Below are 17406 nucleotides of genomic sequence, written 5' to 3'. Positions count from 1 at the left end.
ATCCTCAGGAAAGAAAAAAAAAGGGGGGGGGGGAAGAAAACAAAAAATAACTAGCTAAGGAACAGCTGGGCCGTGTGCTGCTGCAGAGTTCACGCCGCACGGGTGCCAGACGGCGGCGGCCAAATATGCGTACTCGGCTGGTCTGCGCGGAATGCCTCTTTGTGCATAATCTTGGAGGCGAGACGGCTCTTCTTTCGCGCCCTGTTTATCTTCGCAAGAATACGCGTGCTTTCCGCGTCGTTGCCGAGTCTGGTGCGCGACAGATCAACACAGAAACAAGGTATACTGCGCTATAGGGTTGATGCATCCTTTATTGAAAGTGGCTGTCTGGAAATTTCACTGAGTATGCGTTCCTTATACGAAAAGCTTCGTTAAATGCAAATAGCATTCTTAGCCTATTGCAGCCACTTTGCGTCTACCTATCGGGCTTCTTTACGCCGCTCTTCGATCCTTTTTAAGAAATCCTTTTAAATTTATCCGATAAGGTCTGGAATCGATCCCAAGTGGCTTGGGTTCTTCAAGCACAACAGTCCGCTGCTGTAGCGCTGCGCCGCGAACGTCCGCGGGTAGCGAATTCTGCCTCAGCGTTAGCACGCGCCGGTACGCCGTGTATCTCGGAGGCTACGCAAAAGGATGGGGTCTTCGCGCGGACTTCACGGGCGCGCCGCTAAATGGCGCAGCGTGTCCAGAGGGAAGCGCGAGATGGGAGCCCGGCTGCAGTACACTACTCATACATGACGCGTTTCGGTGGCAGCAACACAGTGTGTCGCTACATTGCTTGAATACTAGTCGCATTCACGTCGACAGTCATCGTGAGATGGGTTCTGCCGGAATTTCTTTTTCATGCACTAAAATAATATAGTTTCACCCATAAAGTAAAGCAGTGACGCGACAGCAGGTAACTAGCATACTTAACAACTCGGGGTGGAGAAGCTGACACACAGGACTCCTTCTTTTGTCATATAGCTAACGGAAGGCCAAAATGGCGACGCTATATCAAGCGGGCCCACGTCGGCTTCTTTCTCCTCAGTGCGGCCACACTGTGGCGGCTGATCCGTAGCATCACATGGGTGCACATGGTCGGCAAGAAGAGGCAAATCAAGGCGAAGTGAGCCAGCCGAACAGTCAATGAGGGCAGAATGATTGGCAAGGAAATCCAGACCGAGAATGACTTCATGAGGGCAATGCTCGATGACGGTGAAGAGAACGACGGTGTGTCTCTCAGCAATGGTGAGTCGGGCAGAACACATACCAACAATAGCGACAGTCCCTCCATCGGCGACTTGTACAACTCGGTTCGGGGCGAGCGTCAGAACTTTCTTGAACCGACGGCGAAGAGCAGCACTCGTAATGGACACATGCGCCCCGGTGTCAATCAACGCGCACACAGGAACATTGTCGACGAGAACGCCCAAAAGATTCTTGTTTGTGGGTAAAGTAAAGCGAGGATTTCGTGCCAATTTTGTCATTGCAGCTTCTGCTCCAGAAGCTGCACTGTCTAGTTTTCCGGTCGGGGGTGCGGTGAGTAGGTCGGCGAAGGAGCACGGCGTGACGGGGGCTAACGAGATTGACGACGGGTGGGAGAAGGCGAGCGGGAGTAGCGGGGTCGTGTCAAAGGTGTCGCAGGGTCAGATGATGGAGCGGGCATAGAAGGGGCGAAGGAAAAGGATGCGTTAGAGGGGCGAAGGGGGTAATTAGGATAATAGCGCGTCGGAGAAGTCCAGCGGCTGCGGTAGTGGCGAGCGACATGTCCTATGCGCCTGCAGTTAAAACAGACCGGCTTGTCGTCCACGGTTCGCCATTCGGAGGGGTTGCGCTGTCCATAAGAGGAATAAGAAGAGCGCGGTGAGGACGTGCGTGGAGAAAGAGGCTCCGAGCCTAGGGAATGAATGGATTGCTGTCTGACGTTGGACAACTCTTGACGGACGACGGCCTGAATCAAGGAGATTGTCACTGGAGAATGATCAGGTGACGGGAATGAAGGGGCCGCCGGTTGTGCCCCTTCGACCTCACGACGAATGATGAGGGTCAAGTTGTCACATCGCGACGGCTTGTGAAAGACGTCGTCACAGGATGACGTAGCAGTTGTGTTGGGAAGTCGCGTGATGTGCTGGGATACCCGGCGGCTTTTAGCATGCTCAAGAAGCCAGCACTCCTTGAGGATCGTATCGATGCTGGTGACGTTCGTAAACACCAGTAAATTGAAAGCGTCGTCAGCAATGCCTTTGTGGACGTGATTAGCTTTATCGTCCTCAGACATGGTCGAATAAGCCTTGGCACAAAGGGCCAAGACGTCGAGAATGTACGACACGTAGGACTCGGTCGACGTCTGTACACGTGTGGCAAGGGCTTTCTTGGCACTGACTTGGCAACCGAAGGGATTGCCAAAAAGGTCGCGGAGCTTCTCTTTGAAGAGATCCTCGCTCGAGATCTTCTCTTCGTGAGTCTGGAACCATGCAAGTGAAACTCCGTCGAGGTAGAAAAGAACGTTCGCAAGCCTAATAGTCGGATCCCACCTGTGACTGGTGCTGACACGTTCGTATAAGCGGAGCCAGTCGTCAACATCAGGACTGCCAACTCCGTTGAAAACCCCAGGATCCCGAGGGGGGGAAACGGCGACGTAGATCGGGGCTGCAGGCGGAGACGGTTGCGTAGATGAAGTGCCGCCTGCAGGAGCCGAAGTTGCACTGTCACCGTTGCGACCGCTGCGAAGCTCCATGAAGGGTACGGGGAACGTCCACCTCCACCAAATTAATGTTGCGTGTAGCTGGAGCCCAATAATATATACAATTTATTTACAGGGAAGCTAATGGAAGGCCAAAATGGCGACGCTATATCAAGCGGGCCCACGTCGTCTTCTTTCTCTTCAGTGCAGCCACATCGTGGCGGCTGTTCCGTAGCAATACTGAAGTTTCGCTTCTTGCTTACTGGCTTCGTTTATATTCTTTCCCCTCGGCACATTATTATGGGCAAGCTGTAGAGCATGGCTTCAACCAATCAACCGATCACTTAAGAAGCATATTTATGATAATGTAGATATAGAAAAGCCTCCGTGCGAAATTTGACGTTTAAAGTAGGAACACGAGCGTCACAAAAGCTCTCAAAACTAGCCGCTTTGTGAGAGTCCGAAACTGAAAAGAACACCGACATTACCGATCGCTGGAAAGTGACGCATGGCCTAACGCCCGACTCCTCGGCATGACCTCCGAAGTCTCGGAGGTAACTGAGGCAACAGCGAAAGCTACAAGCATTTTTGCACCTAAAAAATTGGCAACGAGAGGGAACTGATAAAGAGGTGCTATCAGTCCCGTTGAAGCTCTGTTAGGTTGTACATGTAATTCGAGCAAACAATCATTTCATGAAAGTAAAACTTAGAAGAGAAGAAATGGACTCGGCATTTCGGCCTAACATACGCGCCCTCGATAAGTTTTGCGGTGCAATCAGAAGAAAATAACTAATAAAATGGCACGTCATCTTCATGTGATGCAAACAAATATCGGATGGTATGCTGACTAAATATAAAGGCTTACGAGGTTATGTAATTAAACTTGTGTAACAGCGCTCTATAGTTTCAGGTACATTTCGAACGCGACAATTCGCAGAAGAAACCGAAATAATTTTTTATTCGTGTTGGCTAGTGCTTGTGCAGCTATAGCATAGAAAGTTACACTTGATGCGATAGATATCATGTACGACCAAAGAAAAAAGAAAGGTAGTGGCCAAGAGGTAAAACAACGGCTGGGCTTCTGTGGGTCCGGAGTTGGAGTCCTGGTGAGGCAATGCGGCTTTTTGTTGTAATATTCTGACAAGGCACGATAGGATTCCAACGATGAACGCAAGTGAACATCAAAACCACAATACAATACTTTATTTCTCTATTATCATATAGGCTCGGCGAGAGAAGCCACAAGAGCTATCGTTGTAAAAAGTGAGTACGGCGAAAGAGTGATGTTACTTTCGGGCGTGGTGCACACGATTGTTTTCGCTTGTTGTATCCAACGCTGCCAAAGAAAAAGCAACTGGCATTGAATTTGGGGTGAATTGAACCTCCTCTATACCCAACGTGTTTTCATTTCACTTCAGTGGCTTGCTGCGTATTGCAGCAGACACACCCATTTTGCTTAACGCGAGATGTGCGACTTGATGTTAGACGTGCCTCGTTCGGGCAGCAAGGAGGAAAAAATAAATTTTCCTGTCAAGTAATACTTGCGGCGAAGAATTAACTTATGCGTGCACTTCAAGCCGGTGATTCAACTGTTCTTGCGCAAAAAGAAAAAAAAAACGCAGCGTGAGCGACTGCGCAATAAATACAGGTTCATTTACTTTGCAAGCACCATGATTAAGCCAAAATCGGTATCCTACTACCTTATCTTTCTTGCAACGGAGTGTCTAACACCTTTGAAGAAAGGTGTCACTTTGACACATTTATTGACAGTAAAGCATAGTTCTCACCTTAAGCGGACATTTGGGGCCCGATTAGCGGTAACTCGTTGGGACAGGCATATCTGGGTGAACCGGCTCATGATAAAATACACCAGTGCAGTGCAGAGCTATGATTGATTTCACTAATTATAACATGCCGCCGCCAGTGCGTTTCAGCATATCTATACTTTAATCGCGAAAGACATTAACGGGTAGCTCTGCACGAATCTCAAGAGTGGAATTTGCAATCTTGCTTCAAGTGAAGTCGTAAACTCGTAATGGCCCTCAAATAAAAGGGAACGGTAAGCGCTACGTTTAAGCAAGCAACAGTACTTACGTCGCACCTTACAGAAACAAGAGCAAATTTTATGAAATTTCATACGGATACGCATTGAACAACTGCTAAGGAGCGGTGCATATATTTTCTTAGGTCAGTTTGGCTGCTTCTTTAACGTCTGTATTTTTTTTAAATTTCGACCTGCTTCATCATCTTTAGGCTGGGCCTCTGGCGTTAACTATATTCGACTTGCAAGTGAGTGAGTGAGTGAGTGAGTGAGTGAGTGAGTGAGTGAGTGAGTGAGTGAGTGAGTGAGTGAGTGAGTGAGTGAGTGAGTGAGTGAGTGAGTGAGTGAGTGAGTGAGTGAGTGAGTGAGTGAGTGAGTGAGTGAGTGAGTGAGTGAGTGAGTGAGTGAGTGAGTGAGTGAGTGAGTGAGTGAGTGAGTGGGGGAGCGAGCGAGCGAGCAGTCGGGGTTCTGTAAATTGGCTTTTCGCATACAACTGCGTACGCACAAGATAAGCAGAGTCACTCCAACCCCCCCTTCCCCCCCTCATATTAGGCTGACGTCTAAAAAAAAACACTAAGTGCCCTTCCCCGTCGTGAAGAAGGATGAGCAGCGAAGCTGTGTATGCGGGCCCCTTAATGGCGAACTGCACCTCCGCCGCAGATTGGCCCGGTATTGCACTTATATAACTTCGGGATCGGCTCACGTATGGGGAGTGCTTAACGCCTGCGTCACCTCCGCCGCGGGTCGGCCCGACATTGCACTGTCTTCGGGATCGGCCCACGTATGAAAAGTTGTTGGTCTACGCCTGGACGGGATCCGCCAGATTCTAGCCATAGACAGTTTCGCCGCAAAAGACTGATCACCGAGTATACGGCTCCTGTCTGCATTCGACACTCATGTCTGCAAAAAATGAACACACGCGCAGCAAAGACTGCTGCAGACGCAAGTAGTGTGGAGGTCTGGCCGAATGAAATCGCTGTGCTTGCTTTGTCAGCAATAAAGCTTTGCTCGTGACTCGCGCGGGTAGTTGAAAGCTCCCAGACAAGCTTTCCGCTCGCTGTCCTTCCTCTGCTCAAGTTCACGCCCGACGTAAGAATAGCGGTTATTCTTTATCGTCTCGGGAATGCTCATCTCGTTTTACGCTTCTCATAAAATAGCGCTCGGGTAGAAGTAAAATGACCTCAACGTGTCTGAGTTCTTCCTTTGAGAAAGCGCGCCAGGCAATGCCACCTGCTCTTTTGATAAGCGGCGGCTAAAGAAAGAGCGCGCCGGCTTCGATATGATCTCAGCGGTATTTCGTGACATCAAAAGCGTTATGGAGGCTAAAGCCGGCATAATCTTATCAAAGGCCATGATTGTGCCATGATTGTGCCAAAGGCCATTATTCAAAAGTAGGAAAAGGGGCGCAATTATAGCCTTGAATCATGACACCCAGCGACACGATGGCGTATCGCGGCGCGAATTGCGCGTTGATCTTGCAATCGAGGAGTTGTGTCACTCAAGAACCGGAATGGCCAATGGCCGCTGGTATAGGTTTCAGTGCAGTTAAAATTAGTTATGGCGCATACCGGCGCGTTCATTCACTAATGCACTCACTCATGCACACTCACTGCCATTGTGCAGCCGTCAGTTGCGACTTCTCATGAATTGTGGAAGCTGTCAATGGACGGCACTGAAGACGGCAGTGCGTAATGGTAAGTGTGTGTGAATCGCAGCGAGTGTTAGCGGATATAAGTGTATAGGCGAATGAGTGCTTGTCAGTGCGAGTGCCACGCCAATGAGACCGTCAATGCATTATGTCTCTAGATGCAGTCTCGCGCCTACTCTACTTGTTTTCAGGCCCCCTTGGTGTTAGGCTGTATGAAACAAATTACTAGGTACAAAGGTAGTAAAAGCTTTTGGATTGATTGGTGATGTCATATTTATTGTTAATTTCCCTTCTGATCAGTTAGAGTCTGAGGTTCATGCTCTCGTGTCAATTATTCGAGATTTTCTCAGACCCCTGGACGTGACTTATGAGTCACCACAGATAGGAACCTTGCCCTTTCTTGATCTTCGCTCGTCGCTATGTAGTGATCACTCTTGTTGGCATTATGCGCCACATGCGAATAAATTCCTACTCCCTTGCCGCTCAGTGCAGTCTAAATTAGTTGAAATGGCGATTGCTTGTCTGTTTCAATAATGTCCTAAAGAAGTCGTGCCAGCATTTGGTTGCCTTGAGTTCTGACCAACAAAAAATGAGGCTGGTTAATGCTGGTTACCTTCCACCATTGCTGCTATCTGTGTCTGAGCGCATTCTGAGGGACAGAAAAAATGTTGGTCAAGCCGTAGCCCAGTGCCGTTTGATGCGGGAATCTCATAACTGCGGCACCATACATGCACACAGTCTCCCATAATTTTGAAAAGATCGCTCAACGAACTATTGAGCATGTGGTCTTCTCAGCACCAGACAAACTGGAAATACGGTGCAAGATCACGGTTCCAAACACAGACAAAACTCTAGGTCGAGAGGAGAACCACAAAAATAAATTTGTAGATTATGCAAAATGTGTAATCTATTGCTTACCGTTGTCATGTGGTCGCAGTTCTGTTGGAAAAACCGGACGTTGCCTTAACGATCGGTTGCGCGAGCACAGTTAAAATGTCAAAAACATGGTAGGTGGCTTTCTTGCGGCATTGTAGGAGTTGTAGTTGTGTTCCGTTGTGCCACACGTGCAGAATGGTTGGCCGAAATAGGAATCACCGCACAAGAGAGATTACTGACGCAGAATAAACAGAAAAGATGGGTCAAATGTGCGTAAACATGCCGTCAATCGCGTTGACAGGAAAACAATTAGATTTTCCGGGTGTGCCCGCCTCTCTCGTGTAGAATTGTTGACTCGTAACGCCTTGGAGTTCTGCGCATTAATGTGTTCAGATTATGTGATGTATAACAGGTAGCGTTGGGATCCAAAACAAATTGTTGGAAGTAGCGCCTGTGTATGTGTGCCTTTCTTCGTCCATGTTTTCCTTGCGCTTGTAAAATTCTTAAAATTGCAATACCAACGTGCTCATACTGCCACATAGCCAGTCTATACGTCTCTGAACGTCACTGCGAGTGAAGGCATGGGAGTGCGACTGGTGGGAAACGCGAGTGAGTAGAGCACTGTAGGAAAAAGTTCGTCAGTTCCGGTGAGCATCACCCAATTTTACTTATAGACAATTGTCACAGCACCATACTGTGCGGTATACGCGTGGGAAGGTGGCTCTCTCCCTGCTCTCTAAAATTTGCTGCTCCATGGCGGCGACAAGCACGAACCCGAGCATCGGACCAACCTTCGCAGTTGGCGGCAGTTCTTATCAGCTTTGAGCCGACGTGGTTTTTACTACGCGATCAGACTGCCATTTTCTGTGTTTTCCTGGCCAGCAATAAAGCCGGGAAAACACAGCGCGCGACTGGCGTTGTCGTTCACACGCATTCGTATCTTTTCCATAGCTCGCGCTTTATCCATGCAAACAAAGGCAGCGCCCCGTGGATTGTGGCTATAACTACCACAAAGGCCATCGGCCGTGTCATGCTGTATACGCTGGCTCCCGTCAGATTACCGAAGTAGCATGGCGGATAGGGGCAGAGGAATGTTAGGACATCGTAATGTAAAGCTGTTCGAAACTGCTTCTATTCCATTGCTGCAATCATGCCCTCCACGATTGGTGAAACATTTTTCGGACTACCCCCGCTTCGCCTGTCTGTCACGCGACGTGACAGAACCCCAATAGCTCACCATCCGATACGACGAGCACACACTGATTATACGTGATTACACTGAACAAAGGAAAAATAATTATCTCTGTTTCCATACCTTTTTCGTCATTAACCCTCTCCTATTCGTGAAAAGATATTGGGCAGCGCTCACTTCGCTTTTGTGTAACTCGATGTCACAAAACCACGAAAGCTATTACTACATAGCGATTTGTACTCATTAAAGATTCATTAATTCTGCCGAACAAAACAACTTTTTTTTCCGAACAGCCGGAGAGTGCCTGTTCCTAAACGAATAGAAGACGTCTGCATGTCCATCGACCGCTCTGACGTGCCTACTCGGAGCTCTCGGGGAGAACGGAACGATTTGCGTATAATAAGCATTTGTACGTGGCATTACAACTCTGCCTGGCTTTTTCGGCACGTATATACGACATCGCTCAACCAACTGCTTTTCGCTGAATATCCGTTTTAGCAAGCATCATCTTTAGCCAGCCTAGCAGGAGAAGCGGGTCCATCCCAGACGCCGGAACCACCCTCCTTGTCCGTTATTTAGTTTCACTCCGCTAAATCAGCCCCACGCAAACCCTCTCCACTTCTGCGTGCTCCTCGTTTCTCGTCAATCAATTAGCTAAGAAAACTATGTGAAAGTAGACAACGCTATTCGCTTTGAAGTAAAAAAGAGCTCCTATAAACAAGTTGAGCATATGACTGGGCGGTTCAAACAACGCTGCGGGTCACCGCCCGATGTCTGCGTCGGCTGTTACGTAAATTTTACATCAGGAGATTGGAATACAAACAGATTGGAATAGTTTGACGTTATAGGGCCCTTAGAGTGAAACAAATGTGGGTTATGCGTAGCAGGCATGTCTCCTGGCCCGTCCCCTTGACCTCTTTACCATAAAGCTTGTCTTGGAAGGCAGAGTGAGCGTTGTAAGTTTAATAGCGCAACCGCTTCGGGCCTTCAAAGATCCGGGCGAGAACATGGCCTTTTCTCATCAGACTGTTCATGACGCCCATTTCTGCTGACAACGGGCAGCGTACCTCGAGAAGTAGTTGGTGGACTAAAATTTAGTTATACTAAGAATGCCTACAAAATTATGGCACACCTGTGTTATGCGCACTGAAAACGCAGCTAGCGCTTATTTTAGCACTGGAATGATATGGTAGTATATGGATTTGTCTCAACGCTTTCGGCTTGCAACTACCTCCTGTTCTTTCTTTTCCTTTAATCTTATCTTTTTCGCCATCCCCTTGCCCTCTCCCCGCGCCTGATTAAAGTAGCCGACCGAATGCGACCGTGGTTCACATGCCTGCCAGCTCGCTCTCTATCTGTCTCATTCTCTGATTTCCTTATTTTAACCTCATCTGTGATCGCAGATTTATGTCATAGCAATTATTAACCACATTAATCCTCTAATTTCCACCATGTAGTGTTATCGAAATATTACAAGTCAAAGTTACTCAAAATTATCTAGAATAATCCTCATGGTGAACGTTACTGTGCAAACGTCACCTACATGAAAACAGAGGCGCATGTTCGCACGCACGTATACGTGCACATTAGTGCACGTATGTATGCGTGTGTGTCCGTGTGTGCGCGTGTGCGTGTGTGTGTGTGTGTGTGTGTGCGTGGGCACGTGTGCTTGTGTGTGATTGTGGATGGATGTTTCTTTAGCGACAGGGCTGCCGCTGCCACGTTCATTCATGCTAACGATTCCCCGTCGCTGAGCCCAATGGGCCGAACTCCCGTATTGTAGCTCAGTTCTCGCGGCCATTGTAATTCGATACGCGGGCGTGCTGTAAGCACAGAATGCTCGCAGGCCGACATGATTGGCACTTCTCGCACTGTGCTGGCAGAATGTTGCCGAGCCGATAACATTGCAGGAGATTTCAATGTACCTCTTCCTTTCGTGTACACCTGAATTCACGGGCTGTGTGCAAAAAGCTGGTGGGTAAAACAATTTCCTCACGCCGCGACATCTGCTGAACATTGAGGATGCACGCTATTGACATCTACGATCACAATCAAGAAGCTCGATCGCGAGTGAATGCATCCTGATTGAGCGAAATCGGGATCGGAAGTGCCCCTGTAGCAGCACTTTATCCTGATCTGGCTAAGGCGCCAGTGAAAGTGCCTGTGTGACATCAGTCAATGCGGCAGAAGGTTTAAGTGCTTGTTCGCTACAGCAACACACCGCTGTTCACATAGTTCACACTGATCTAACAGAATATGTTAAGTAGAGAGCTGCCTACGGTTCATATGCTTTTTCAAACACGTAAGCGCTAACGTGACCACTTTTGTCCTAACGGCTTACTCCTGTGTTCGCGTTCTGAATTAACTTCTTCCAGCGTAAAAGCAGCAGGACATTGTCAAAGCAGCGTCCGTTTCTTTCAACCTTTCAAGAAAATCGCAAGTGAACTCTACAGATTCTGTCGGCGACTGACGGCGGCCATTTGTGGCGGTGCATTGCCAACACTTCCACATTTGTCGATGCTTGTCGTCTCCTGGGAAACTGAAAAAAAAAGCAACCGACCTGCCTTTTTTTCGTGATATTTACGCATTAAACTACGTAAAACATCGCCAGCATGACAAATCGGCTCGGCGGACGCGCACGAAATACACGGAAACATAAGAAGACTCCCGCGATACACGGCGCTGTCAGTGCATACTAACGAGCGAACGGCGTGCTTTTTTGCTCACCAAATGTGCCCGCGTGTACCTGAAGATCACGTGACCGACTCGTCGGGATGTGTAGGCCGGGAGGGGTCCATTTCGACAAACTATGCTTTCACCGACACGTTGCGCAGGGTTTTGTTTGCAATGCAATAACACGACTTGGTGAGATGGTTGATGCATTTCTTGTAAAAACAAGCTGTGCTTAAGACGGGACTAAACAAGAACTGCGCACCGCCTTGTGTTTTCTTGTTTAATCCCGTTTCTAGCACTATTTGTCTTGTAATGCCCACCATGTGTTCAAGCATTAGTGCCCAACTTATCCTCAGGTAAAAAAAAAAAGGGACTAGCTGAAAAACAGAATTTCCATTCGCAATGGGGATATGCAAGATCATACAAGATCATACAAGATCCTGTACTGACTATGCTTTATCAGAGAGAAAAAATAACAGTAGTGCCCCGTGTAAACGTCGCCGCAGTGTAATCGATATCCCTAAATTCAAATTTACTGCAATATACGCATAACAGTTGCACTGGTATCAGCAGACATGCAGTGTGGTTCACTATTACAGAGAACACGTACGTGTAGAGTGCGTACCAATTTCTACATAAGTACAACCACCCGTTTTTGCAGCATGGGACTCGCGTTTGGTTGTGCCGGCCCCTTCCTACGCTCGAGTGCAGTGCGTTGGCATAAATTCAGTCAGCAAGCGAAATAGAAAGGAAAGATAGGAAAAAGACAGGGAAGTTTTAGGTATTTTAAGTACCGGCTGTTTACCCTGTGCTGGGAAAAGGGTTTAAGTAAAGTCAACAAATAGAGTGCCACATGCTAGGACACTCCCTTTAGCACTGAACCGCGTCTGTACCTTGCGCTCTTGAATGTCTTTCTTTCGGGGAGATCAGGACATGTGCACTTGTGTGATAATTTTTGTTTCGGTCAACGTGCAGTGTTATCTTGGACTGATTATACGAGTACAGCCTGCGTGCTGCACACGATTGCGCTAAGTCAACGCACCACACGTGCAACTCCAAGTGTGTCCGTAAAGGTGCAACGTCAAAATATATATATATTTGCGACGTATTTTCAGGGATCCGCGGAGCTTCGGGCCGTGCAATTCCGGCGTTGCAATCATAACGGGTATTTAAAAGTAAAATATTAAATAATACTTGAATTTGCCCTCCAACTTCTTGCGCTAGTAATGCTGTTGACTTGATTCATGAGCCTGACACGTGCTGAATATTTATACTTTCTTGCAGTGCTGCACAATGAACTGGCCAATGTCAATACTATCGGATTAATTGCTACATTATCGGATGCACTTAGCCGCATTGATCTACTGTTTTTTTCCTTTGTATTTCATGTACTTACTGTGTGCTTATGAAACGTGTACAATGCGTATATATCTGTAACGTGTATAATGTGTACGCTATAATGCATTCATACTATACGTGCATATTTGTATAGGTTATTTGTGTGCTTTTGTTCCTTATCACATATTGTTTGCGTTACAATGCAGGTATAGCTGCGCTTTCATTCTTTTCTAGCGCAATATATATCAACGACCTACATGACGCCACGCTTATGGTCGTTATTGTCCCGTTACAAGACGAATTTGTCACCGTTCGACAAGGACTCCCCGCTTTACGTGCTTGAGACATTGATAACTATTTGATATGGAGTAATTAGTGTTCCTCTATGCTAGGATGGTAATTCATGGTAGCCGGTCATTAATTCTAAGCGGCAGAGTTTCAATCATTTAACAAATCGCCTCTGGATATTTCACGAATGAGTAGGCTGCTTGTTTCAACACGACGTAATTCTCACATTGATTTTCTACTATAACTGTGAAATCTATAAGACACGTTTAAACGACTGATACTGCCCATGCGTTTGGAGCCTCATTAAAGAAGTTAAGTTCATCTGTCGGGCTTCGTGCCGTTGTTGATCGAAAAATTTATAAGTAGTAGAGGTCTCCACGTCCGAGCCTTCATCGTATATAAAGCCGCAGTTAATGTGGGTTGTATGTTTAAAAAATAGACCATCGTTATGATTACGACATTTCTGCCTTACTGGAAACCATATTTAAGGAAAACGTCTCTGGATACCGACCCACTTTTTTAATGGCCCTCCGCCATGCAATAGCAATGTCCAGCACGCCGCACCCTCACAGGGACCGATGCGCAAAAGACACTAAATATCTCATACCTCCTTACCTTCACGTTTATACTTTAAGCGGCAGGCACTGTAGATAGAGGCCGACGAAACCTGCTTTCGTGAGCTGGTGCAACTGGTGGCGATGTTTTAACATACAATCTGCGTTATCGTGATTTTGCTGCTACTCCGCCTGTGTTACTTGCAGACGCTGGATTAGGACGACGGTGATAATGCTACCCCTTCTTGGACTCACCTGGCTCCCCGGTTTCCTGATTCTCGACAGCAGGCCAGCCTCCTTAGTTGCGACGTACGCGTTTTGTATCCTGAACACGTCACAGGCGAGTACCGCGAAACGGAAGCTGAGATAAACGTAGTTGCGTATTCTAGACTATAGTGTTACACGTCCTGTTTTATACCCGACTACCATCAGTTTGAAACCGTTTTTCTACTTCTGCGTAGCTTTAATGCTTGGCACTCGTTATCATCTGCGTGCGAGTGTGCGCGAGCTGCTTTCTGAGAACTCCGAAACTGCACGCTTTCTTTCATTTAGATATTTTTTTTTTATTGCCGACAGCTCTCCACACACAAAATAATAGTAAACAAATAAAGATGAAGGTAAGAAGGTCAAGATGGGAGTTGTCCAAGAGAACGTGCTTAACGCCACACAACATGAAACACCAGCACGAAGACCACCGTAACCTGTAGCCCCTGCAATAAAGTCCAGCAGCAGTCTACGGTGTAGGCCATAGATCCGCTGATGGTAATCGGTTGGACGGCTCGGATATAGCCCTACTTTCGACAGATGTGCCGCCGTGGTGAAGGAGGTCCGGGAGAACTACATGCGTTTTTGCGCTTGCCTTCTAAAGTCACTGACACAGCGTGTCATTTTTCGTGCCGCTAGAGCTTGCTAGAGTTTCCGGATGTTATGGCGTAATGTTGGCGGCAGCTTCAGCTTCCAGCGTCAAAATGAAGAGCCACATTATCGTAAATTGCTGTGACCTCACACAAGTGCCGGGAATCCTGACTCCTCAGCCGGTAGATTGCTGGGGTGCTTTATACTGGGCACACTCAAATTTCGTCTTTTTGTTGGATTCAACCACTTATACCCTTTTTTGTTCATTTTCTTGCATTCTTTCTTTTCATTTTCTTTCTTTCTTTTCTTTCCGATCTAGGTCCAACGAGCATATAGCGAATTCGACAGTTCCCATGCAGAGCAGCAGCCGTGTTATCCGAATTGAGAGGTTTCATATTTAATCTAAGCCTGAAGTGCACTATTCACTAATTCGGTTAGTCATATTGTTGGTTGGCTGGTCAGGTGGTTAGTTATATATCTGTCCAGAGTGGCCCCCAGTGTTTCGCAAATCCTAGAGTTTCCGGCATGCTGCAAATGGTTTGCGCGCTGCATGCTGCGCCGCGAGGCGTTCATCTGTTGAATCCACAAGGCACGCGCTCCAGACGCAACTTCGCATGCTGTCACGTGACCTTAGCGCATTCATTTGATCATTTCGCGCTGTGCGATGACAATGCTGGTATGTCTGTCGAAATGTATTAGCCGTGAGTACAGATTACAGCCGGCGTACTGGGCCATATAGCAGCGTGGTTTTCGAGTGCCGTAAAACAGGTGCGCCATCGTCGGGTGATTCCACGCCGAAGATGTACACCCCGTGCGTGTGGAAACTATTTCAGGCACAGTTATGGACGTGCTTGCTGTCAGTTATACTTTATGTAGCTTCGAATCTTTCACACATAGGAGGCTCGTATATTTCCTTTTAAGGTCAAGATTTATTTGTGAACTGTCTGGGGCTTTGCTGATGACCGCATCTTCTGCTACCTTGGCGAATAGCTCGCGACGCACAGGGCATCATTCATGTAACGAATCGGCTTCTGTACAGCACCCCTATACAGTTGGGCTGGTGGCAAGCTCCGTTCTCTACGGAATTACGCAGTGAGACGAAATGCGCTGCCTAAATGTCCTCGAATGAACAGATGTATGGTCTGTAGAGTGTAATTCTATCATTAAAGTGAAGCTTTCCATATATGGCGCGCCTGCGCAGTCAATTGGGTCGATTCTGAAGACAACGCACTAGCAAAGTTGGCCGATTCCGGAGGTGGTTACTGAGAAATGGGCTAATCTCGGAGAAAGTGTAACCTATGGTCGCGTGGATCACTTTGGTCGCGCGGTGAACGAGACGGCCTGTCGGTAAACAGGCGCACACGCGAGACATGAACGAAAGACAGTGACATTGCTTAAACGCGAGCTTCCGTGTCAATAAATTGGGACACTACACATATTCTTCCTGGAATGCTACTCCTCTGCCATTAAGTGTTAAAAAAGGCGTGCTAATGCACTTGTCACCCGAAGTCAGAATATGAAACGCCTCAATAATTCCCCTCTCTGTGCTGTTTTGTGACTGCGTTAGAAATGTGGTGCGCGCAAATTCTGGTATGCACCCACACCTTCTTCAATGTTCGGCTGGCTGCCCTTCCGAGTGGTTCTTAATGCACCTTCCAGTCTGTCCTATATAGATTTCTTCACAACTCAAGAGGACCCTACACACGACATTAGAAACGCATTTGGTGAAACGAGTGACATGGCTCTTATCACAATGCCTATATGGTGCCGTTTTGTCACACGCACACACACTTTTAGCTTCGCAAGCACATCAGCTATAATATCCGCACCCCATTTCCTTATTTCCATCATATGCGACCTTGGGGGTTCTTATGGTTCTTGCAGTGTAACTAGCTGAATTCTTCGTGGATTCTTAAGATTCACGCACAACGATCTGCAGTTCTTACATAATTAAATTACTAAGAAAGTCGTAATTAACGCATACACTGTGAACTTTGTCTGGATATTCCCCATAGTGGGCCCTTCATTTCGAAAGCAAACATAAGCAAAGTGATTCGTTTATTTCACCGTGAACACTGCGGGAGCCTCGAAACACGTGTGAAAATGTGTAGCAGGCGAGGGTTCAGTATTTACCTCCAAAGCTCGGAATTGAGCCAGAAACGTTAATCTTTCTAGGTTATCACCCATAACATGACCCCATTTCTTTTTTTTTTTAATACCTCAAGGGCACCATGGGGGACATTACGGGAGGGGAGGGTACAGTCAAAACGAAAACAACAACAGTGATAACCCGGTATAGTACTCGCTGAATTTCCAACGATTGTGAACTCGGTATCACGTGCGGGGCTCTCAGCGCACTGGGAAACACAGGAGATTACGGAATATTTCCGAGTCCTTGTCTGAAAGAATATCTTACAAAAAAAACGAGAAAAAACGTAACTTATCTATACACATTTAACATTGCGTGCAGGTCGACTATAATGCCCCCCTCCCTTTTTTATTGCTTTACACTAAATTTAATCTCGATTGTGGTTATAGTTTTCCAGGACAGTGTGCTAAACAGCTGTTTCCATTCCTAGCCGCTCGAGACGCCTGTTGTTCAATACCGGATTTTCTGCTCATGATTCACACTTATTCATGTGCTTGTTTCTTTGCGTCACTCATATGAAAGGGCAAGGTCCTTCATTAATAGAATTTTATCCCCACTAGGGCTGCGCACTGTTCCTCTTCCATTGCGCCCTCAACCGAAGCGTCCGACGAGTGGCGATGAGAAAGTTCAAGTCTAGCCAACTGTTCGACCGTTGTGTCCCGGTAAGCTTCTTGTTCTTATTTTTCTTTTGCATTACCCTGCTCATGCGCCTTTGCGATACGAATTGATTTTAATCATTAGAGACGAACATTATCTTCAATACTAGCATCTTGGCAGATGAAACAAAGTGGCATAAAAAAAAAGGAACCGTTCAAGACTGCGTACTTTGTGGTTAACAAGTTTAGGAGCTTTTACGGTTTTTTTCGCGATTTTCGCCAATCGCATGATATACAGGCCAAGTGGGGGTGGCCCGGCAAGAGAGAAAGAGAAAGCAAGGACAGGAAAGGCAGGGAGGTCAACCACACGAGCACCCGGTTTGCTACCCTACACTGGGGTTGGGGGAAAGGGGAATATAAAGAGGGGAAAAGGGAGAGAGTAAGCACTGAGTGCGTGTGGGAGGATGCACGGGAACACTGTAAACGGTCTCTTAAGTCGGTGCATTTCAAGCATTGTACTAGCGCACGAAT

The 17406-nt window shown here is 47.2% G+C and overlaps 1 protein-coding gene across 1 annotated transcript in view; it reads left to right on the top strand.

Moving 5' to 3' along the window:
• LOC142570430 (adhesion G protein-coupled receptor E5-like) overlaps nt 1-16023 on the top strand; it is a 29168-nt gene extending 13145 nt beyond the window's left edge. Inside the window, exons 5-6 of the mRNA XM_075678815.1 lie at nt 13483-13615; nt 16015-16023. Coding sequence (XP_075534930.1) covers nt 13483-13615; nt 16015-16023 — 142 coding nt within the window. The remainder of the gene's footprint in view (nt 1-13482; nt 13616-16014) is intronic.
• Nucleotides 16024-17406: the final 1383 nt, after the last annotated feature.

This window comes from Dermacentor variabilis, chromosome 2 (genome assembly GCF_050947875.1).
Source record: "Dermacentor variabilis isolate Ectoservices chromosome 2, ASM5094787v1, whole genome shotgun sequence".
Taxonomy (NCBI): domain Eukaryota; kingdom Metazoa; phylum Arthropoda; class Arachnida; order Ixodida; family Ixodidae; genus Dermacentor; species Dermacentor variabilis.
Note: the sequence above shows the minus strand (reverse complement) of the source record. Positions and strands in the feature narration are given on the sequence as shown.